This window comes from Gossypium arboreum, chromosome 11, assembly GCF_025698485.1.
Source record: "Gossypium arboreum isolate Shixiya-1 chromosome 11, ASM2569848v2, whole genome shotgun sequence".
In the NCBI taxonomy this organism is placed as follows: Eukaryota; Viridiplantae; Streptophyta; class Magnoliopsida; order Malvales; family Malvaceae; genus Gossypium; species Gossypium arboreum.
This window is the reverse complement of record NC_069080.1, coordinates 23,458,006-23,484,122: the sequence shown is the minus strand read 5'-3', so window position 1 is coordinate 23,484,122 and position 26,117 is coordinate 23,458,006. Positions and strand designations below refer to the sequence as shown.

Here is a 26,117-nt window from a genome sequence, read left to right as displayed (position 1 = left end):
TTTGAGTAATTTGAATTATTAAATTAATAAAATAAAGTTATTTGAGATTAAATTTAAAGTTTTGTTTTTATATTATAATATTTTGTCACTAAATTAAGAGATTGTTGATAAAAATAAATATTTTAAAAAAGTAAGACTCGATTATTAAATCAAATATTTTGATATTTTAATAAATATTGTTTATCCTAAACATTGAGACTTGGATTAAGTGTATTGTGTTGATCGAGTTTTAATTGATATGAGTATTAAGTATTATGTCAAAAAATTAAATATGATAAAAAATTAAATTTATTGCGAACGAAAGGTTTTGATAAAAAATAAAGAAAGAAAAATCAATTTCTAATGCAAATAACAATTGACATGGGACAAATGCCCAAACGTTACAATGATTGTTTTTGTTTTTTTTTTCATAATTCTACATTGTTGGCAAAAATTGCCCATCCCAAACCATCTATGAATCAAAACCTCACTTATGGGGTGCCTATTTCTATCTTCATGCTACCTGCTGCTGTAGCTGCCATCTCTGGCTTCGCAAATTGCAGGCTCTTTAATCTTCTCTTCAACTCCTTCCTGCACAAAAATTACATCACCAGCCGATCAGCATCTATACGTGTCGATAGGATAAGGAAAACCACGTCTGAAATACAGAGTACCAAAAAAAACCAAAGCTTAATAATTTACCCCATGAGAGGTCTATCAAGGCTTGAAGTTGATAAGAGTCCTCTATTTTCTTCGGCTCTCCTTAAAAGGTATGGCATTACCATATCAACTGGTCCATAGGGTAAGTATTTGCTAACTTGAAACCCTGCGTTTCTCAATCCAAACGACAGCGCTTCCGACATTCCATATAACTGTGCAAATTCAAGCTTTTGATTCCCCTTCTCAATTCCTAAATTTCGTGCTTTCGATGCTGCCAATTTCCCTGTTTCAATCAGCGTTTTCAGTTTTGGTATTCGAGTTAGAGTCCAACTCTGTTTTTAAGTTTTCCACACCGTACCTGACTCAAGATTATGAGTTGCCAGAATGAGTCCGCCATACCCATCAGCAATCTTCTCAATCATAAACGAAGCACAATCATTGAAACAAGCATGGGTGTCTTGAATGGTGTTGTGAACCGGCGAATCGAACCCTAAGGAAGAAGCCAACTTGGTTTCGCTCGACATGTAAGCGCCTCTCACCAGCTTAAACCCCATAGGAATCCCCAGCTTCTCCGCCGTCCTCGCCGTGTTAAACAGCCGCTCCCTCGCGTCTTTCAAGTAAGCTTGCATCGTGCCGTAGACAATGGGGTTATCATCTTTATTATACATGATGGCCGAGGAGTACGTGAAGTAATCGATGGCGGGTTGAATCGACGTGTCTTCGGCATCAATGGTTAAAGGTACGTTGTACTGCGTGCATTTTTGGCAAAGTTTTAACAGTCTTTGGTGTGCCAACTCAAGATCCGATTCTTCTTGTGGGGTTAATGGCTGGGGTCTTTGGAGTGTATGGTACAACGGACTGGAGTCGGTGAAAATTGGCAATGTGTTGAGTTTCCATGGAAGGTTCAATGATGAGTCTTTGTATTGCCACCTTAATAAATCACTCATTCTCTTTAGTAGACTAATGGGACATATTGCTGTTATCTTCGCTATCACAAAGCTTACCTATATAAACCAAGACAATTAAAATATTAAACTAATGTAAAGACCATTCAAACTCAATAAAAATGGCGGCTGTTGAAATTTGTGAATAATATTTCTCCAACACAGTTTTTTTTTCTTTTGTAAAACTGGAATCAAGCTGGAAAGTTCATGGATGACAAGGACGTTGCCTAATAAAAATGTTTGGTCAAATCTTAAATGTTGACCTACCACAACTTGGATTCTTACAGATTCAGTGGCAGGCACTTCCCCCCTTTCCTTAATTGTTGGAATCTCCCTTATTAAATAACACAAATTGTACCTATCTTCAGACAAGTTGTTTATTGTTTTTCTCACTTTTGCTGCTATAGGTAGCAGCTGTCAAATCTCCCACCGTTCACTTTTTCTCCTTTTCTTATTTCACTTTTCCCTATTACACTCCAAACTGTATTTACTTATCTTCCTACAAAATCGAGTTTTTTAACCCTTTGTTTTATAGTACAATGAATACCCAAATATTTTAACTTTAAAAAAGGCTAAAGATATGATTTTGCATTGTGAAGGACACGGCGGAGCCAGCTACCTGGACCCCATTGTATATATGCTGAAATTTTATATTAACGACCTTCTTGTAATCTTTAATGCATTTTTAATATAGTTAAGCTCACGTGAGGATACAACTATAAACCTAACTCGCTAGATTTTTTTCTTCTTTTCCTTTTATAGATTTAACTAAAAATTATTAAATATATTTTTAAAACAATTAATTTAGACTAAATCTCAAGTCTGTTACTTGAAACGTTCTTTTCCCTTGAAAATACACACTAAAATGGTTTTACTTTTAAGGGGGGGGGGGGGGAATGAAGCTATATATCTTAATTTGGAATTTTTGAGGTTTACGTGTTGGGAGAGAAATCTCCATTTGAATAGCTCAAAACTTGGTTATAAACTTGACCGTTGATTTCAAGTTTCTGTATTTTTTTTTCTGGGGAAAAGAATTAATGAATTCATCGTCTTAAACTCGGGAAAAATAAATGGGTAATGGAAGATCACTTACAGATGAAGGTGGAAGTGACTTGGCGAATTCGACACTCTGTAAAAAGCCCTCCAAATTCCGGTCACATCCGGCGTTATCGCTGGTGTGTTCGACGGCGTAAACAAGCATCCCTCGCAGACCAGCCTCCTGGATTTTCCTCACGCACTCGCCGGCCTCCGTCGTTGTTTCACCGGCGCAGAAATGCTCAAAGAAGGTGTGTTTGACTGTTTTCAATATGATGTCACGTAGCAGAGGCGTTTCCATAAGCCGGGAATTCATAACCCACATCCCGAAATCGACGAACGTCTCATTGGAAGCCAAGCCGAGATTGACCGAAGAACGTAAAAGCTTCAACGTCGGAACCGAAGCGAAAAGCTTCTGGTGATCATCAAGGTCAAGGTTTGTGGTTGGTTGATGAAGAGTTGTTGCAATTGGGTGCTGTTTCTCGACGGTGGAAAGCTCAGGTTTTTCGTCGAAATTGAGGGGTGAGGCGGCCGCAGCAGAGGCGGAGTTGAGAGGCTTGATGAAGGAGCGGAGGTTGTTGAGGAGCTTCGGTGATGATGAGAGAACTCTTGTTGCCATAGAAGGGAGAGACAAGACAATGAGAGATTTTAGCTTTTGTCTAGCGAGAAAAAAAGGATTATTATTACGGGAGAAAATGTCTCTACTAAGTTTGGAATATATAGGCAAAAATACACGTGAATCTCAATATTTTTACACGTTTGGTAATTTCCAAAGCTGTAAATATCAATATGGAAGTTATAGATTTAGGCTTAAGTCATTACAAGGATAAGATTACAGTCAATAAAAATTTCGTAATTCATGATTCACTGATGTGTTTAATAGTCAAATAATATTAAACCGAAATAAATTTATTTTAATTTTTATTAAAAATTAATTAATTTTTATTGGAGTAGCCAAAGAGATAAGTTTGTTTATTGTTGGGGACAACTTGACATGTTGACATCTATGAAATTAAGCTGCCCAAAAACGTTTGAATATTTTGATTGGATAACAACATTGACTTTGTCAACTATTCCAGTAGTTAGAATACTTAGGAAGGTAATAACTTAATTTGTATTATCATTATATAATAAATTTTATACTAAATATTTCTGACGTGGTAATGCAAAGTGAAAAAGATTATGTTTATTTTATTTTTGTATAATAATGATAGTTAAGATGTACGTATGTTTTATATTTTGTACCAAAGTCATTTAAAACGTAAATATATGTATATATTTGGTAAGTACTTTATGGAATGGAAAAGATCATATATTCGATGCTACTAACATACATGCACTTAGAATATACATTATACTAGTATTAAAATATGAAAATATCATACAAATTAAAATAAAAATATATTTTTTTCCCCAAAATTTACAGTACACACAAATTATTTAGACACAAATATGGAGGTAATATAAGGAAGAGAAATGATGATATGATATGAAAAAATAACATATAATATTAAAAAGAAAATATGATTGTATCAAAACGATATTTTAAAAATAGGAATAAGGAAAGATAACTTAAAAATGGGCATATTAGGAATCAAAATTCATAAATATATATTGTTGTTATAATGTGAATAAGGTATTGCATGTGAAAGCAGAGTCAGCATCTATTAGGATATGACTCACAATACTTCTCATTCTTAACTTTACAGCCTGCGATGTCCTTTAACGTCTAATATTTGACGGACCACATTTTTTTTAATATTCTTTAATATTATCATCTTTGGGTTTCAATTACCTGTCGCTACACTCTGACCCTTTTACCCTCTTACTCCCATGATTCTTTGAGAGAATCTTGTAAAAATAAAGTTATTTATATTATTTTTGTATTATTTGTACTGGTAAAATTGAGTTTATTTAGAGTATTTTAGCATTTAAATTCGAGTTTTTATTATGTGGGTACTCATTTTTTAGATTTAACATTTATAGGCTTTACCCAGATATATTTCATATTTTTATTCTATTGTAATTTGTGTTGAATTTATTCTAGTAATGTTTTAATACTTAGTAATATTTAGAAAATTGTCTAGTAATTGGATTTAGATATAAATATCTGTAACTACACAAGAATGATATATTTGGGTAACCATTATAATTACAAATTTCAATTCTTAGGAAGATGAGAATTGAAGTAATAACACATGTAATTACACTCAAATCCAATTTTATGTATACAAGTTATAAAATTATATTATAAGGTTTGGATGGTTATGACAAAAATTTCTTATATTATAAATCCTAAGAATTATATTATAAAAATAATTTGTATATTTTATAAAGTTATAACTAAAATTTTTCTAAAATTATTGTCAAAAGTTTATTATAAAATAATTACTTGTTATAAAAGTTTTGTAATATAATTATTTATAAATATTTATGGCATTAGGCTATTTTATCCAAATGACCCAAAAAAATAAATAATTATAAAAATGACCCAAGTTCAAAAAAATCACTCAAATGACCTAAAATGAACATTAAATGCCTAATGATTGTATCAGGGATTAAAAAATTATTTTTTGGGGTGCTGGACACTAGATGGTCGGCACCCATGTTTTTTTTTATATTGGTATATTTTTATACCAGTATTTGAAAAAAATGGGTTGGGGGACTTAAGTGGCCGGCACCAATTTTTTACATAAAAAATATTTTTTTTGGGTGTTGGCACATTGATGGTCTGCACCCACTTTATCAGATGAAAAAAAATTGGGTTAGGGGGAGTAGATGGCCAACATCAGCTTTTTCGGAAACTGAATTTTTTTTGGGGTGTTGGGATACTGATGGCTGGCACCCTTGTACCGTATTTGAAAAAAAATTAGGTGTTGGGACACTGATAGTCGGCACCCCAGTACAAGATTTTAAAAAAAAAATTAGGGTGCTGGGACAATAATGGCCAACCAGATTTAATTTAATTTTTTCAAAAAACATAATGCAATTATTGTGTCCGATTTTTTGGGTGGTGCCAACCATTAAGTCTCTCCAACCCCATTTTACTGTTTATTTTAGGTCATTTGAGTGGTTGTTTTTTAACCTGGATCACTTTTAAAATTGTTTATTTTTTTGGGTCATTTAGGTAAAATAGCCACTAAATATGGACATGTCTTATTTATGTGCTCATGTTATGTATTATGAAACAATATATTGTTTATTTATAAAAATTGTTATATTTTTTATCATAATTTATTTAAAAATATAGCTTGTAAAAGTAATGACAAAAATTATTTTATTTATAAAAGTGTTAATAAAGTTTTGGACCATTTATAAAAGTTAAATATTATATTATTTCGATTTAATTTAATTTATATATTATAAAAATTATATAAGCTAGTATTCTTTACTAAATTAACTTTATATAAGTTTTATAATTAAAGCTACAAACTACTTGAATTATGAACCTAAATATTATAATGTCGATGCTAATTATGCAAATTAAAAATATTTTCTTATATAATATTGTGAGGGGTATGATACCATTTGAAAGAATAATGTCGATCACAAGCATCATAAATAACTCGCAAACTCTTTAATTTGACACATTTAATACCTCAAAGTATGGTTGATAAGCTATTTCTTATTCTAAAAAAAATATTTCCATATTAACAACATCACCTTAGTATAACATTAAATAAAACATAATTGTATTAGTATGTTGCATATTTTATAGCTCCAATCATAGATGGAATTGAGATGATCCATATACTTCGAATAGTACATGAAATAAGGAGATCTTGATAATCTTAATGTTGCAAGTTCAAATTCAGATGATGATGAACTTAGTCAAGGACTAATAGATGATGATAAGAAGCACATGTTAAATATTAAAGATGGAATAACCCAACAAATATACATTAAAACAAGTAAATAAAATTGCATATGACGTTTATTTTTCTTGCTATTTTTATTAAGAACTGTATTATCCTCTCTTTTAGACTAACATAATAAATATGATTATTTAATTTTAATTTTTACTTGTTTATAAATTATTTTATCATGTTAATAATTATTATAGTAATTAATTTTTTTTAAAAATATAAATTATGTAACTTTGTAATTACAATTTGTACTACCAAATATGATATAGAGAATTACGATGCAATTATACTCATCAACCAAATAAGTCTAAGAAATTACAATCATTCAATTACTTTGTTATATCCAACTGACTCTTAATGTTCAAGTTTGACAAGATGAGATACTTTTAATTTTACAATATATTACTTTAATTTTTCTATATTATAATATTTATATCACATTAAAATTTAATGTATTGTATATAATGTGAATATTAAAATATATTTTTAAAATTTCTATACATATAAGAAACTAGTAAAGATTAAATTAGGGTGAGTAAAATTTGATTTGACTTGAAAAATAAAAAAAAAGTTCGAACTTTAAATTATTCAAATCGAATTAATTGAATCAACTCGAAATTTTTTCTAGTTGAATTTTTGAATTTGAATAACTCAAATAATTCAAATAAACAAAATATCAAACACTTTTACTTTCTCCCCTCCCCTCAAACCCTTTTACTTTCACCCAAAAAAATTTTACTTCCCCCCAAACCCCTAAAACTTTTTTTTCTTTTATTTTTCCTCCAAAACTTTTACTTCTCCTAAAAAAATTTACTCCCCTCAAACCCCCAATTTTTTTCCTTTTACTTTCTCCCAAAATTTTTACCTCCCGCAAACCTCAAATTTTTTTTTCGAATTTATGTCCACTATTTATATTATTTAATTAAATTTCACATTTTGTATTATTTATATTATTGAATTGTTTAATCATGCCGAATCTTTATCAATTTCTGTTAAAATTGAATTATTGACGATGCCAAAAAATATTCATGTTAAAATTTTCCATTGGTATCAATTTCGTATTTTATCTTTAAAATATATTTTTTTAAAAATCACATTTTTTACATTTAGTATATTTTTTTAATTCCAAAATACATGGTGACAAGGATCAGAAGATAATTGAAGCATCTAAACAAGCAAAAAAGCTAACCCGTATATAAAAAGTTAATAAATAAATTATGAGGTGATGAAAGTTAACAACAAATTTAATTACAGTGAGTGGTAGTGGCTACAATAACTCAAAATCATTTTTTTAATTTAATTCGAACAAATATATTTGATTTGGATTCCTTCTCACTCTATCCAGTTTGAAAAAAATTAAAATTAAGTTGAGATAATAAAATAGAATTCATCAACTCGATTAGCTCGAAAGTTTTTCATCTGATTCAATCAAATACTTATCCATACATTAAATAAAAATAACATTTTTTTAGAAAAATAGAAAAGAAAAGTATGGATGAGTTGAATAAATTATAAATCTCAATTTATATGAATAAATTGAAACCTACCATAAGTACCTTTTGAACCCAAAAAATGGTGGCATTATTTTTTAGGATTAATGATATATTTATGATTATTTGTAGTACACTTGCGCGTTCGGGTCGGGTCGCTATGTGCGCGTTCCAGTTGTTCTTTTTCCCCAAACGCGTTCCGGGTTCACTTGCTCACATATCAATACGATCAGCTATAAACATTAAATGCCTTTCTTTCGGTTAAACTACACTCAAAGTCTCTCTAAAATAAGGTTTATCCTATTTTGGTCCCTTTAATTGTTTTTCTTCATTTAGTTACTCTAATTAAGATAATTGCTCTAATTAATCACTGCCATTAAAGATTCCTTTAATCCATTAACGGATTTCTGGCGTAACAAATTAGTCAATTGAATGACGACACATGATATTTTTTGACTTTTGACTAAAGCTTACGGACCTCTCTGTAATTATCCCAAAACCTTTTTTTTTTTTTTCTTTCTTTCTCTCTGTAAATCAAACATAGCCTTTTATGGCTTTCCTTGATACGAACGCTAGCATCAAGGCCTAAAGGTCCCCCAACTCTTCAAATCACAGCGTTAACCGGTGATGAAGATCTAGTAGAGCTTGAAGCTATCATGAAGTCCCTTATCGAGGATGCCAACTCACTGTATATCAGACCCAATTACTGTATAGAACAGAACTAGGTATAGCATGAAGATGTAGCTGCGTTGCACTCAACTTTAATTTCTTCAAGTTGTTAATTAATATTTTTCTAACCATGTGTTGTGTTTTATTATCCCCAAACACGTACGAGTAAGTCGAAGAAAGTGCGTTGAGTTCATGCCTTTCAACTTATCATTTTTCCTAACATTGAATCCATTATCGGCAATAGTGGTGGAACAAGAGTCTAGAGAGAGGAGAAAATGGTGGTGGGGGTTTTGGTTTATAAAGAAGAGAAAGAAAAAAAAAAGAGAGTTTTTTTTTGAGATAATTACGTATAAGTGTCTAAGCTTTAGACACTCTTTTTAGAATATTATTTTGATATTAGTTTATGTTCTCCTGCAATGTACGTGTTGATTATGTATTTTAAACATATTTTAATATGTAGTAATTGATGATAACGTATATAAATTTGCTACATATTTTAACTAACAATTATAACATTAATGCTTACAATTATCCCATGCAATACGCAAAAATACAAGCTAATATTATATATATAACCGCATTACAACCATCATCTAGTCTCAATCACATATTAACAAATTTAATACTAATCATAACACTGAATATACATAATCTCTAAAATGAAGAGAAAGATATATAAATATATATATTCCAAAGTTGTGGATTAGACTTGTTGATTTAGTTCAGCCCTAAAGCCCGTTCAAAAAGTAGAGGGTTTGGACAAAAATATAAACTTGAAAAATAGATTTAGATAAAAAAATATAAGACTCATTTTCTAAATGGATAGAGCCTTAGGTAAACTTTTTTTTATTCAAGTCCGGCACAACTCAAATTTTTAAAAAAATGCTATAATTGTTTTAACTGTTTTATCACTATTTTTTTCTAAATGGGTTTCATTGATATCATTTTTCTTAACATTGAATCCATTGTCGGCAATAGTGGTGGAAAAAGAGTCAAAAAAGTGTTTTCAGATAATTACAAAGAAGTTCCTAAGTTTTAGTCAAAAGTAAAAAAAGTGTTACGTGTTGTCATTCAATTAGATAATGTGTCATGTTAGTAATCCGTTAGTAGATGAACGGAATTTTTAACGACAGTAACTAGTTCGAATAATTATCTTAATTAGAGTAACTAAATTGAGAAAAAAATCTAAAATGATCAAATTAGAACAAACACTATTTTAAAATGATCTTTTAAGTATAATTTTCTTCTTTTTTTATATAAATTCTACAATTTATATTTTAAAATTTAAACCTTCTAGAAACATTAGAGAAGTATTTGAATCCTAATACTTTGGAGTTTTGAATGCAAAAGGAATCAACTAAATATTTTATTGTGTCATCTGCTTGTGATGGAAAAGTTGTTTGACTTTTTATTTTTATTTTTACAAAGAATATAGTTTGAATTGGAATTTGAAGTTGAATTAGAATTGTTTGATTTAGATTTAAAAAAGTAATAATTTTAGATATTAATAAAATAATATTACATCCTCAGCTCGTATTTAATTTAAAAAAAACAAACAGATTATTAAATTACAATTTCAAAGGTTTTCTTTCTTTTATTATTTAAATAATTTTAGCCATTCTTTTCAAATTCTAATAGCCATTTATTTTATACTTTTTTTATTATGTTTAAATTTTTAAGATAAAATGCTTGTGATTAATATTTGCTATTTTAAGATAAAATTTTTAAAAAATTCTTTTTATGTCGTAACGTATTTGCATAATTTATTATCGTGATTTAATTTAGAAATAATTTATTTGTTCGTCTGGTTCTAATATGTAACATATTTTTGCATAATATTTTCATGATAATTAAATTTAGTAAAAATATAGGTGTTGGTGTCGTATGGTGTTCTCATTTTTGTGTGTGTAAACTATTATAATTTTATATATTTTGCATGTTAATAATTAATTTTATATAGAACTTGACAAGTCTACACATTTATTTCATGTTTATATTTTCATGCTTATCTTAAAGATATGCTTGAGGTGCTCACTCGCTTTATTTGGGGTTTAAAATAACCTTATTTTATTGGGGTTCAAAATATAACTTAATAATAAAAAAGAAAAGAAAAGAAAATAGAAATAATCATAGAAATAAAATTATTATTTACTTTGAAAAAATTAATAATAAATTATCATTTAATCATAATATAACAAACATGTATGATTGTGAAGTAATTTTAAATAATTTAATATTTTATCTATTTAGAGTTCCAAAACTATGTTAAACTATTAAATTTTATATTATCTTAATGATCCAAATAATTTAAATATTAAAATAAAAAGAAATTAAAATACCAAAATTATATAGCATAGACCAATTTTTCTATATGTGTTGTAAAAATATGCAGAGTGTAAAACAAACTAATTAAAAATTCATTACATATATATTTATACTAATAAAAATTATATATCAACAAAATTGTTTTCTTTTCTTTAAATTTAAAATTCCATTTTTAAAATGTTAAAATTTTACACTATTTAATGATAATTAAATTTATATAAATGAGATTTTCAAAAAGAAGAAGAATAAACAATTAAAATTTATATCCATTTAAAATAAAATCATAATAAAATTAGTTTAAATAAATAAATTAAAATCAATATATTTTTGAAAACTTAAAATTATAAAATGAAACATATATTTCATTTAAATTTATTAATAAATAAAATTATGAAAAATAAAGTAAATTATATCATCCTAAAATATTATCTCAATAGAATTTAAAATTATTTATTAACCTAATTTAATAAAATGAAAATGAAAAAAATGTTTTGCACATTTATAGAGTGATTTATATGAAAATGTGAAAAAAATGAAAACAATGTGTAATGAAAAAATAAATAACAAATAATAAATATATACTATTGATTTAACGAATAAATTTAGAAAATTGAGAGTGTGCCACTTGGCATAAATATAAGGTATGTATATTGTTATATTATATATACTAATTTCCTATTCCGTGCTATGTATAGGTGTAGAAGAATTTGTAGAGATAGCACACTATAAAACCGCAACTAAGTTCGAATAGAGCAGTGAATTAGTGGTGTAAGACCTGCAGAGAGTAACAATATTTTCACACTTGTCTACCAATGGAACCCTTACATTTTCCTATAAATACCCATCTCTGTATTCAGGTTTTCATTACCAAAGCTAATCAAGCATCTATCATCTAACATTTACCTCTTTACTTGTGTGTGTTTTTTCTCTCATCCATAACCAAAATGAACCAATCCCAGGATTTGAGCCACCAAGCTGGCCAGAAAATGGGCCAAGCTCAGGAGAAGACTAGTCAGATGGCTGACATGGCTAGGGAAACTGCACAATCTGCTATGGATTCAATTCAACAAGTCCTACATTTCTCTCTCTTTTTGTCCTTTTAGATGCAGGCAACGTAGACAAGTTTAATGGGAGGTTTGTTTTGCAGGCTGGGCAGCAGATGCAGGCCAAAGCACAAGGCGCAACAGATGCCATAAAGGATACAATGGGGATGAACAAATGAAACTACTGCTGCTTGATCCCAGACACCTCTCCGGCACCTACAATATTCATTTTGTGAGCTTTAGTTTTATTTTTTGGCAACATTTTCTTAAATTTGCTCATATGTTCTTGAGCTACAATTCCCAGTTTCAATAATTTCTACAAGTTTTATTTTTAGCCATTTGTACAATAAAATTTGGGTTGTAATAATAGTGCCAATTACTTAAAGTGTGTACTGTGAAGAGATAATGGGAAAGTTTCATTTATCTTATTCATGTTTCAAGAAGAATTAATAATACAAATGTTCATTTGTTTCTCTTAATTTCTGATTAGACAAATTCAAAGATATGGAAGGCACAAATTATTTGTAAATTATTCACAAATATGACCGAATCTAAAAGAAAAGCTCATCTCTGTTGAATCATTGCTGGATGAGATTAGAGTTGAACACAGATTATTATACTCAAAAAGAAAAGATATTAAGTGGGCATTTGATAGCCGGAGGTCATAACCAAACTGGGCTGGTATCATTGAAGGAATAGTGGGCCTTTCATAATGGTCTACTTTCTTTTCTTTAAAAGCGGTAACAGTGTTAGTATATAGTTGTAGTTTATACAGATTTATTCTGGTGAGCTAGTTTAAATTAAATGTCAAGCTTGATAATAAGAGGAGGGCAAATTGGCGTTTTAAGAAAATATGGCAATTAAAGGAAATTCAAGAATTTATAGTAGTTCAACTTCAGTTATGGTAATTAAAGGAAATTCAAGAATCTATAGTGGTTCAACTTAAATTACTTATCTCTGTTACCTTAGTTTGCCACAACTAAATATTTCTCAAATTCACTATATTTGAACTTTTCAAGCACAAGGTTTAACCTTTATAAAACACTATTTTTTTCACTAGGCAAGATAGAGCCACTTCCCTTAAAGTTTTCTACTAAAAGCCTTAAGCAAACCCTTACAAAGATGAAAAATAAGAATAGAGATAAAAGAATCCTCTTAAAAGAAGATATTGCAATGACAGATCCCACTCAATAACAATACAATACTTGAAGAGAATAAAAAAAAATGTTACTCAAGTGTGTGTATGAATAACAATGAGAATATTAACGAAAAGATTGAAATTTTGTGCTATTGACTTTACAAACTTGTTTCTTATCTTCAATGTAGAGCTATTGACTTGTATTTATATCTTCTAACAATCTTAGAGCTGTTTCGAGTCATTGGGAGCAGATTAAAGCCGTTGCTGTAATTAATTCAGGCATTATATGCAGATTGCTACAAGTAGATTTGTGCTGGTAGAAGTCCTGAAAATAATGACTGTTGGAGCCATGAGTATCGGTAGAAGTTTGAGGATTTTAAAGGTTCAGACTTGTATCGATAGTTGCACCAGTAGAAGGTGTAAGGGAGGCTCACTGACTTGGTTGTATTGTTAGAAGCCTCCCTAAGTATCGATAGAACTCAATCCAAATATCGATACAACTAGACTTGTATTGGTAGAAGAGACCCAAGTATCGGTAGAAGTCTGGAAGAAAATCTTGGGTGCTCTCTGACTTGGTTCTGCCGATACTTCTATGCACTTGTATCGCTATCGTTAGAAGTCTTCCAAAGTTGTAAAATTTATTTTGAATCAAGGTTTTTTAAAAGCATCTTCTGATTTTAAATTTCTAAAGACTTTAAAAATAATGTTAAGTGCTTTTAAATTAATTTATTACAAATTTGACAAAGCGAAATTTATAATTTAATTTTGTTATATAATAACATATGAAAAACTAGGGATAACATTAAATATTGAGTTAATAACGAGATTACCCCATATACTCAAATCTTTACACATTCGGTATAAATAATGATTCAAAACAATATTCTTCATCCAAATATGAAAATATGATTCTACAATGTCATTCAACTTGATTTTCTTAATTTGTTTAAATTTTTTTTAAGTTACAACAATTCCAACAAAATCAACCATTACAAGCGCTAAATTAAATAGCTAACAATCAACTCAATTCAAACAAACAATTAACTAAAATCAATTTAGAAGAAAACCCACATACTTACATAATAAATGACTTAAACTTAAGACCTCAAAATTTATCGGAGTTTCAACCTTGTTATTGAGTTACAATCTTAATTTACGTAATTAACTAGGTAATGAATATCGTCTTGGTCTGCAAGCTATTTTTTATTTTAGTATTAATGCAATTGGTTGTATTTTGACATGCCATTTAGAATTTATTAATGTTGTTCAATTTTTTTCTTATTTAAATGCAAAATCATAAAATTATATAAAAATTCTAATTTCACTACTAAATAACATCCAACAAAACAATAATTTTGGGAAATATATATATATATATATTTAGAGTGTTTTATCGCACAAGTTACTATACTACACTAAGTTTTAAATGAAATCCATCTCAAAATGCAATCTTAAAATATTCAAAATATAAAAGTGAGTTTTTAAATTACAAATAAATAAATACACCATATATATCATGATATATGTTCACTACGTCAAAAATGCCGTAATACGACAGTTATGGGGCAACATTTTCCTAAGTGTTGGGATAGACTGGCCAAAATACGCGTTAGGCAACTCTTTCATAAGTGTTGGGATATGCAAGCCTAAAGCAACGCTTTTATAGGAGTTGGCAAAAGTCTAGTCCTAAGACGACACTTTTGGGGCAAGTGTTGGTATAGACTGGACTTTAGCAACTCTTTGTATAAGGGTTGGTATATGCATGCCTAAAGCAACGCTTAAATAAGAGTTGGCTTTGTCTAGTCCTAAGACGATACTTTTGGGGCAACACTTTCCTAAGGGTTGGGATATGTATGCCTAAAGCAACGCTTGAATAAGAGTTGGTTTTTATCTAGTCCTAAGACGACACTTTTGTGGCAACATTTCCTAAGTGTTGGGATAGACTATGCTTTGGCCAACTCTTTGTATAAGGGTTGGGATATCTATGTCTAAGGCAACGCTTGAATAAAAATTGGCTTTTGTATAGTCCTAAGACGACACTTTTTTTGTGACACTTTCCTAAGTGTTGGGATAGACTATGCTTTGGCCAACTCTTTGTATAAGGTTTGGGATATGTATGCCTAAGGCAACGCTTGAATAAGAGTTGGCTTTGGTCTCGTTCTAAGACGACAGTTTTTGTGCGACACTTTCCGAAGTGTTGGGATAGACCGGCCAACATATGCTTTAGCCAACTCTTTGTATAAGGGTTGGGATATGCATGCCAAAGGCAACACTTAAATAAGAGTTGGTTTTGTCCAGTCCTAAGATGATATATATTTTCCTAAGTGTTGGGATAGACTTGCCGACATACGCTTAGGTTAACTTTTTATATAAGGGTTGTGATATGCATGCTTAATGCAACGCTTAAATAAGAGTCAACTTTGTCCAACACTATGCCTACACTTTTGGGCCGACACTTTCTTAAGTGTTGGGATAGACTAGCCAACATACACTTTGGCCAAATCTTTGTATAAAGGTTGGTATATGCATGCCTAATGGGTTTAGGGTGTTTAGGGTTTAAGTTTTAGGATTTAGGGTTTATGGTTTAGGGTTTAGGGTTTAAGATTTAAGAGTTGGCCTAAATCCCCCAAATCATTCATCTTCTATTTATTAAAAATTAATAAATTTTATACTGATATAAGCGATTAATCTCAGATTTTTTAATATGAACTGTATTGCGATATAAGTTTAACTTAAAGGTTTCGTTGTTAGCTTATATATTTAGGTTTTAGGGTTTAGGGTTTAGAATTTAGGGTTTATGAGTTTAGGGTTTAGGGCGTATGGTTTTAAGGTTTAGGATTTTATGGTCTTGAGGTTTAAGGTTTGTGGTTTAAGGCTTAAGGTTTTGATAAAAATGTCACAGAAAATCATTTTATTTTAAATTAAACGGCGTCGTTTTACTCCCGATATTCTCACCCATCATCCAATTGTCTATCATGTATTCTTTTCGGCACGTAGACAAAATTTGAAAGTAAAAATATAAAAAAATATATGTTAAAAATAAAAATATTAAAATACTATTATTTAAAATAATTTTAAATTTTTTTAGCATATGACTGATTATTTTTAATTTATATATTAAATAATTTCTTATATAATTGTAAAAGAGATAATATTAATTTTAATATATTAAAATTATGATTATAGTTTAAATTATTTAAGAGATAATAGATAAACTTTATATATATTAAAATTAAAAAATTGCTAACCCATGTATCTCTAGAGAAACAAAATTAATTAGTAAATTGAAAATTTTAGTGAATTTGTTTGATGTGATGCATATCTAATTTATTTCTTTAATTTTTAGTGTTGCAAATATTACGGGTTTATCTTTCTTTTTTGGGGGATTATTTAATTAATAAACATAATATTTATAGTGTTTTATATTCCAATATTAATGACTTAAAATAAATGGATAAAATGAAATGATATGTGAAATACACCAAAGAGGTATGAGTTTGAGAAAAAAAAAGAGATACAGATAATGTGATAGTGTTATTTGAGTAACAATTAATTTTTTTCAATAACATTACTTTTCTGAAATTTGCCACTCACTATTTCTGAAATAGGTTGGCTAAATGAAAATTATAAAAAAATTGAAACAAGTAAATTTAAAATACAACTTTGAAAGTATTGAGTGTAATAGTAAAATATATTATATTTTATAAAGTGAATAAATTCAAATTTTAAAAATAAAATTGTTGAAGTCTTGAGTTTGAAACATACATAAAAATTATTTTAGTTACGTAAATTCAATGTTATTTTAGTTACGGTACAAGTAAATATAATGAGAATAATAATTAGGATCAAGAATGTAATTAAAACTAAAGTAATAATAAAGTAAAGTTTAATTTATAAGCAAAATCAAAATTAAAGACAGGGTTGTGTTTGTGGAGACTTGATTTGTCTGAAAATACAAAGAAAACACTTCAAACAAAATAGTGTTTCAGAGTCAAACATTCCAAAGCACTCTCAAACAACTAAGTTAAGCTTCTATCTCTCACACACAGTTTACTCCACTCCTCTTCTCCTTTTCATGGTCTTCGCCTTTCCTAACAGGTATTTCTTCCTTCCTTTTGGTTTTTCTTTTTCCTTTTCTTTATATTTAAGATAAAACCCCAGATCTCTTTGTTTTTATTATTTTCCCTTTCTCATGTTGATTCATTCGTCTTTATTTTTTTTAAATTTTGCATAACAAAGTCAAAGATTGTGAGAAATGAAATGGGTATCCCTAAAAAGCTTGATTTCTGTGTTATTTTTGTTTCACATAGGACATTGTTGTTATGCATGAATAAGGATGGAGTAGAATGTTATGGGTATTTGCTGGTTGTGGTGGTCTTTTGAGATGGGATTTGTTATTTGTTTTTCAATAGACAAATGCAAATTAAAAATTATAAACATCATTTAGTTCTATTGTGGCGTGTTTGTGTTGATGATTGATTGAAAATTATAAACAGTAATAATCTGATTGAAATTACCTTTGTTCTGTTTGATTTCAGCATGATATATAGTTTTCATACATTTCCATCCCCTTATATATAGTTTCCAAATACTAAGCAAACTGAACTAAACTTCAGGCTAGTGTAAAGGAACTAGATATTGTGATTACTGGATTTTAATTACGACCATATTTAAGAATACAAATCAAAACTATATATATTGTGTATATGGCCCAAATAGAGCCACTGATGTTCAACTTCAGGAGGCATCATCGACAATAAGCATTAATATTTTTCCGAAAAGAGTATAGACACCATTAACCGAACAAATACCATTGCCTAAACTGTAGAGTCCAAACAAAAACCTTAAAATGCCCCACATTTTAAATTTGCTTTGCAACACCTTGGTGAATGTTTGCAAGACTTTATTGGGACCTTCCAGAATAGTTGATTGCTTTATAATTTCAGGGAGGGAAATAGTCTCCTTGATGTACTGGCTAGAAAGGGCAGCACTCTTAGTTTGCTTTGTAAGAGACTTTTCTAAAGACTATGTTTATCTATGTCGAGCTTTATGCTCCAGTTTGTTAAAGCTGATATGGGTGGTAATGTTATGTTTAGAGCTGCTTTTTAATTTATTAATGAAGTACAAAAAAAAGTGAAATTATTGATTAATTCATTAATCGCATGTTTTAAATTAAAATTTTATCAACTTATAATTAAATTTCAACTTATATAAATAATAATATTTTATAATCAATTAATAGCATAAACATAAAAGTAGTAATAAATCATTTATAATACAAGATAAAAATATTATGCATAAAATAATAAATGATAAAACATATTTGCCCTTCTTAATTGAGCTTGCCTCATATGAAGCTTTTTTGAGCTACGTTGTTGATGGTATTATTTTTTGGAATTTTTCAGGCTAAATTAAAGATCCCGAAGCATGAATAATGGCATATACTTTTTACTATAATTGAGATATAGTTTGATATAACCAAAAGGTTAGTTAACCTTTTCTTTTTTTTTTTTTTTCTTTTTTTAGATTTAGGTTTAAAATTTTTCTATCTTTGTAGTTTGGACTATTTTATTTAGGAATTTAGATATTATTTATCATAAATTTTAATATTATTTAATTATCATAAAGATAAATTTTATTTATTTTAATATTTAAATTTGTTATTTTATTTCGGATTAGGTAGTTCTAGTTTAGGTTAGTTCACCAGAAAGCCCATCTCTTTTCACACATGAACCTTATGGTTAGGCATTCATAGATACTCTATTTTAATATTAATTACTTTAACAGATGGTGGATAAAAGTTGGATAGATGCTCCAAGATTTAGCACCAATCACATAGCTGGAATAGAAAGATTTCTATCATTTACAATTGGAAAATCACTTTCTAACGGAAAAATATATTGTCCGTGCCATCGTTGCAATAATAGGATATTGCACGAACCACATATTGTGGGTCAGCATCTTCGTCTTTATGGTATAATAAAAGAATACAAGCATTGGATTTTTCATGGAGAATCCATTGAGAGAACATCGGTGCAAATCGACCAAACCATGAGAACTTCTCCGTCAATTTGTACGTTGTCACAAGATAACGAAGCCGATTTAAGAGATCTCATAACGGATGCTCTAGGTATCAACATTCCAACTCTTAATGAGAGTTTTGACGGAGTTTCAAGCGAGTTTTAGAATAATGGTCGGGAGTATGATGTTAATAAGGCCCAAAGGACTGCGGAAAGAGCAAATACTCTTCTAGATGATTGTGATATTCCACTATATCCCGGTTGTGTCAAGTTCTCATGCGTCTCATTCCTACTTCGGCTTTACCACTTCAAATCACTTTTTGGATGGTCAGAAAAATCTTTGACATGTTTATTGGAGTTTTTAAATGAGGCATTTCCAGATGGAAACACAATCCCGACTACATACTATGAAGCAAAGAATAAGATTTCTGCACTAAATCTTGGGTACGTGAAGATTGATGCATGCCCAAATGATTGTATGTTATATTGGGGCGATGCTAGTAAAAAGATCAGTTGTGATGTTTGTAAAAGCTTAAGGTGGCAATCTTCTAATAAGTTGGATGCAGATGAACAAGTTGATGGTAGTTGTCGCCGTCCTAAGCCTGCCAAGGTATTACGGTACTTTCCTTTGATTCCTAGACTTAAAAGATTATTTCAATCTTCCAAGACATCACAATCCATGAGATGGCATAAAGAAGGACAAACCAAAGATGGTATATTGAGACATCCAGCCGACGGTTCTGTTTGGGATGCGTTTGATAAGAGGTTTCCTGATTTTGGATCTGATCCTCGCAATGTTAGGCTAGGTTTGGCTAGTGACAGATTCAATCCATTTCGAACAATGAGTACAAGTCACAGTACATGGCCTGTACTTCTTATTCCTTATAATTTGGAACCTTGGGCATGCATGAAACAATTATCACTGATACTCTCAATGGTTATCCCTGGTGAAAAAGGACCTGGCAACGACATTGATGTCTACATGCAGCCTCTAATTAAAAAGTTGAAGCAACTGTGGACAGGAGTTGATGCTTTTGATTCATCAGCTTCCAAATCTTTCACTTTACGGGCTTGTCTTCTTTGGACAATCAATGATTTCCCAGCTTACGCCAATCTTTCAGGGTGGAGTACAAAAGGTCAAGTTGCTTGCCCAATATGTGCTGAAAAAATTGAATCTCGATGGCTACAGTATGGTCGGAAGTTCTGTTATATAGGTCATCATTGATGGTTATCAGCTGAACACCCATTTCGAAAACAGAGTCGTGAATTTGATGGAACTATAGAGTTTGGGGTAGCTCCTATACCACAATCTGGGGAAGATATCTTAAGGGAAGTTGAAGGTGTAAATTTTATTTACGGAAAAGCTCGAAAGAGGGATAGAGAAGAACTAGATGAAGGGTTGATAGAACTTGATGTAGACGAGGGGTGTAATTTGGTTAACAACTTTGAAGAATTGGTAGAGGGAGGTGAAACAAATCTTATAAATCAAGACAGGACTTTATGGAAGAAAATGAGTATATTTTTTGACTTGCCTTATTGGTGTTACAATCTACTTCGACATAACTTGGATGTCATGCACATCGAGAAGAACGTATGTGACAATATCGTTGGCACCCTTCTTAATCTCTCACGCGGTGGTAAAGATAATATATCAAGGCACGCAAGGACCTACAAGATATGGGCATCAGAAGTTATCTTCATCCAAAAATGAGAAACGGGAAAGAGTATCTTCCGCAAGCATGTTACACTCTTGCATCAAAGGAAAGAGATATTTTTCTTTCCATTTTGAAGAACTTGAAGGTACCCGATGGTTATGCATCAAACATATCTCGATGCGTGAATTTGAAAGAGCACAAGTTGAGCAACCTTAAAAGTCATGACGGTCACATTCTTATGCAAGATTTGCTTCCTATATGCTTAAGAGGAGTTGTAGAAAAGAAGGTGCTAAGTGTTATTACAAATCTATCAGATTTCTTTAAGAGATTATGTGCAAAAAGTCTTGATCCACAAGAAGTTGATCAACTTCAAGTACAAGTCGTATTAACACTTTGTGAAATGGAGAAAATATTTCCTCCAAGTTTTTTCACAATTATGACTCATTTAATTATTCATTTACCGATGGAGGCTAAGCTTGGTGGACCTGTTCAATACAGGTGAATGTATCCGATTAAAAGGTATATGAAATATATCAATAAAATTTCACAATATTTTATTTTTATTATTTTAATATAGAATATAATAAGTATGTAAAAATAAATGTATGTGATGTAGGTATCTTATGGGATTAAAAGCTTTGGTGCAAAATAGAGCTTATCCCGAAGGTTCTATTGCTGAAGGGTACATAGTTTCAGAATGTCTTACATTTTGCTCCCGTTATTTTTCTGATGTTGAGACTATATTTTCCCGTCCTCCAAGGAATGATGGATATATTCAAAAACGGTACATTTTCTCTTCTAAAAGACGTCCAATTGACACCCTGAACACAAAGATATTGGACATGCGATCTCTTGCACAAGTAAACCGCTATGTTTTATTGCATAGCGATAAGTTATCACCATATCGTCAGTGAGTTTCCTGAAGAAAATCCTGTCATTTGATTCTTTTTTCTTAACCAATAGACAAATAAAGTTATCACAAAATTTGTATACATTTTGACAACATTTTTTCGCAAATTACTGAATATATTATAGGGAATTTTTGGAGTCTGAGCGAGTTATTTATGGTGGCATTCAAATTAGTAAACGCACAGAGGACAAATGGTTGGTTGAAAAGTTCCCAAGATGGCTTGCGAAGCAGGTAAATTGTCACTATTAAAATAATTTAGTCAAATATCTATGTAATGAGAGAACATTGTAGAAATTTGATCATAGAATAAGAGTTAATTGATTTCCTACTATATGGTTAGATTCCAAAGATGGAAGTTGAACAAGTTGATGTTGATGTAATTGCTCTTGCTTGAGGACCGCATAAGGTGGTTTCCACATATGATGAACTTATAATTAATGGTTTTAGGGTCCATACTAAAAAAATTGAGCAACATCGTAAGACTCAAAACAGTGGCATGATGGTTTTTGCTGACGGGAGAAACTATTATGGCAATTGCATTGAAATTATCGAGCTAAACTATTATGAAAGGTTTTGGGTTATTATGCTTAGATGTGATTGGGTGAATATTAAATCTCCTAGAAGTATGAAGAAGGATGCTAATGGTTTTATTATGGTGAAATTTTCTAAGCTTATCCATACAGGAAATCATGATTCAGACGATCCGTACATACTGGCTTCTCAAGCGAAACAAGTATTTTATGTTGAGGATGGCAAGAGTGAAGGATGGCTCCATGTTATCAGAGTAACGCCAAGAGATTTGTTCAATTTAGGCATTGAAACCTCTGTAGAAGATGATGAATATCCGCAGTGTAATAATCATATTGTAACTTAATAATTTTAGTTTTAATTTGAACAGGAATGATGTTTTGAAGTGCAAAGATTTAGTATAATTGAAATTTTTAATGCAGTATAGCAGAATGAATTTCTCCTATTTCTCCTTTTTCTATTTTTCTTTATTTATAAATTTTTAGAGTTCAATTTGCTGTTTTATTCAACCAGTTAATTCTCAAAAATAGTTGACTTTTAAAGTTTCATTCTTCTTTCATCATGGTTCTGGTTAATCTGCTTTGCTCCATCTTACTCATAGGGGTAATGTCTATAATGATTTAACAAGTTTGCATAATTTTTTTGATTGTTCTTGACGCAATTGAATCAATCGATTCCTTATTGTATGCATGGTGGATTGGTATATATATTAACTGAGTTAGATTTTTTACAAATTCACAAGCATGTTTTTCCTCCTTGTGTTACATTTTAATGGTTAATACTTGAACTGTGCTATAAGAAATATCAGGTGGTAGAAGGGAGGCACTTGAATCTGGAAGAACTCATGTGGTTAGGGCCAAAGGTAGGCACCAAGCAACCGTAATTTGGTTACATGGCCTTCGTGATAATGCTTCAAAGTATTGCTTTTTAAAATTCCTACTTTTAGTTTTTGGGAAATAAATTTAACTTTACTTTCTTAACATCAGTAATTTAACTTATTTTCTCTTAGGAAAATAAAACAATTTAATTTTCAAATTTCGCATTTCTCCTAAAGTGTCAAATACAAAAGGAAGAAATATTATATATGTATATTCTATTTGGTAGGTGTATGCATGTCTAGCTCTTCCCTTCCCTAAGCAGATTTAGCTTGCCTTTGATTCTTTTTAAAACTCAAGTATAGATTTTGATAAGACTCCATTATTCCGGCCATAACCCACCTAAAAGTTTCTAACGATTAAAGCTTCAATGAGATAGAGAATGACAGTATGTATTATATAATATTATAAACTGAATTAGCAATGGATTTTGATGTGTTATTTATCTAATTTATTTATTTAATTTTGGTTCACATCCCATTGATGTGCATCAAATGTTGTTGATGTAAAGAAACGAAGAAATCAAATATCTTAAAGCCATCTTCTTCCTCAGAAGAAAGAAACATTAAAGAAATCAAATACTTCACAACTAGGGTACATAGTAAATTTGGTTATAGTATTTTGATTTTTTTAAGTATAAATTTAATTTATTTATGTGAGGTACATATTACTAATCATATTATAATTTGTTTAAGTTTGATGTGTTATTTGTTAATTTTAATTTATTTATAAAAATTAATTTTTGGTTATTATTTTGAAAATTGAATAGAATATAAATTTATGTCAATATTCAAATATTTGCTTCTCTTTTGTTGTTTTGCTGGATATTTCCTTGGGCTGTTTTTATTTTTGGGTTGTTTTTATTCAAATATGCAAATTTATTTACCCTTTGTGCTTTTTTTTGTTTTGTTTTAATAGAATGCAGTACAGATTCTTCATCTTTTGACAAACCCTAAAATCTAAAATAAAAAGTAAGTCTTGCTCAATTTACAGTAGGTTTCAAGTTTCCTGGGAGTAGAAAGTTTAAAATTCATATTTTCCCGGTTTTTCCTCCTCCTCAAAACTTATGATTTTCTTTTCAATGCTGTGCTAGGTGCTTCGTCGTTAACCATCACCTGCTTGTTTTCTAGGAAAATGATTGGCAAAAAGCAAACATTAAAAGTTGTACGATTCTCTTCGAGGGGCTCTTCGACAGGTTCGAACGCCTTGGGAAGTGTTGCTACGATAGTCAAAGTACGGGAGATGAAACTCCAACTCAATCAGTAGAGGGAGTACCTGCAACTCTGGATGGTACATCCATTGGCTTCTGTTTGTTTTCTAGTTTTCATTTTGTTCACAATATACAGAGAAACAGGTAAATTTCAGCTTTAACTTTGTGTTTGGTTTTTTGCCCCATCGATCTTTCTATTTGTTTTTTGTTTTCTAGTTTACTTGCAATTATCTGCTTTTATTCAAATATCTAATGAAATTTGAGCTTTACTAATTTTATTTGATTATGATATATATTTTCCTAGGTATAACAAAAGTGCAAAACTGTTATAAATTTTGAAAATTTCAATCTTTAAACTAAAAGTGTTTTTTGTTTTTCTTCATTTATCTTCCTAGAAAGTGCAAAATTTTAAAACATAATAATTTAAGTCGGTAATTTTACTTATTAAAGTATTTTTAAAGCATTTGCTATTTAGAATAAGATAATATTACAAATATTTGATACTTTGATGTCTATGCATTACTTAATATTTGATGTATGAATTATATATAAAGCGAGTGAGTTCAATTTTTGCATGTTCTAATCCGTTCAATACTTTATCCTTGTATTTTGAACCGATTCACTCTCAAGTTTTATTGCTTTAAAGTAATCTGTTGAAATGGATTTATTTTATACACAAAGAAAGGATAGAAGTAAATAAAATGTAGTTGATCTTGCAAACATACATATGCGTATATAATTTTCCAGTTTGCAATTAAAACTATATGTTTGATCTTACAATTGAATGTTTTGCTCTGTGCTTCACGTTCAACTAGTTAGTGTTGCATTTTTAACTTCCAAAAACTCCGTTTCATCTTTTCTCTAATTGACATGTAAATGATAATACTGTAAAAGTAATTCCATTGCATTAAAATAAAAAATGTGACTTATAGTGTCGAAGAATTTTACATTCTCGGATATAGAGTTAGAAACCTTATAGTCTAATGCTAACATTTTTATTTGTTAGTTTGGCCTCATCGTAATATCAACTACGTGAGTAATTTTGTATCTTAAAATACTACATTGGTGGTGGAATTAATGAAATTTCTTTGAACTAAAATAATAGAGGAATGGTCAATGGTGAGAGCATAAGTATAAGATATAATTTACAAGCAGTGGTAAAATAAGAAAAGAAAAAGTATAGTTGTTTCAATGTAGATAAAGAGAATAATAAATAAAGAAAAGGTATAGCTGTTTAAATGGTGAGAGCATAAATATAACATGAACGTATTATGTGTTTTTTATGATAAATAAAATCTTTTATTATGCTTTTATATAATTAAGAGTGGTTTTTTTTCTTTTTTTACATATACACAATTTGCTCCTGTATTGTATTTATTTTTTCACATTGATACATAATTTTTTTTCAATTTTCATATCTAAAATATAATTGTTACTTTTGACAGAGACTACTAAGGGTACTAAGAGAAAGTGAGGGCTTACAAACATGAAAGATATATGGAATCTTCAACCTGAAACTCGTATAGTAGTAGATGCCAACCAATATGGCCAGCCTATTGGGAAGGAAGCGTCTAAATTGGCTGAATTTCTCGGTACAATTGCAAGGACTGGTTCTATATGTCCTTTGAATACAAAACATTGGAAACATCTTCCTAAATATGTGTTGGAAAACATATTGGCAATCGTTCATGTATGTAGTACATAACCATTTTCTAATTTAATGTATTGCAATAATTTTGCATTATTTGAAATTGTATGCAATGAGTACTT

The 26,117-nt window shown here is 29.8% G+C and overlaps 2 protein-coding genes across 2 annotated transcripts; one reads left to right on the top strand and one right to left on the bottom strand.

Moving 5' to 3' along the window:
• Positions 1–305: 305 nt before the first annotated feature.
• LOC108453823 (proline dehydrogenase 2, mitochondrial-like) lies at positions 306–3,337 on the bottom strand. The gene is made up of 4 exons (XM_017752144.2): positions 2,677–3,337; positions 998–1,643; positions 682–922; positions 306–570 (listed from the first exon to the last, which is right to left on the bottom strand). The coding sequence occupies exons 1-4, from the start codon at positions 3,235–3,237 to the stop codon at positions 471–473; spliced, it is 1,548 nt and encodes a 515-aa protein (XP_017607633.1). The 5' UTR covers positions 3,238–3,337; the 3' UTR covers positions 306–470.
• Positions 3,338–11,719: 8,382 nt separating this feature from the next.
• Positions 11,720–12,490, top strand: LOC108452494 (late embryogenesis abundant protein 2-like). Its single transcript, XM_017750288.2, has 2 exons — positions 11,720–12,038; positions 12,116–12,490. Exons 1-2 carry the CDS (start codon positions 11,913–11,915, stop codon positions 12,188–12,190), a joined length of 201 nt encoding a protein of 66 aa, XP_017605777.1. The 5' UTR covers positions 11,720–11,912; the 3' UTR covers positions 12,191–12,490.
• Positions 12,491–26,117: the final 13,627 nt, after the last annotated feature.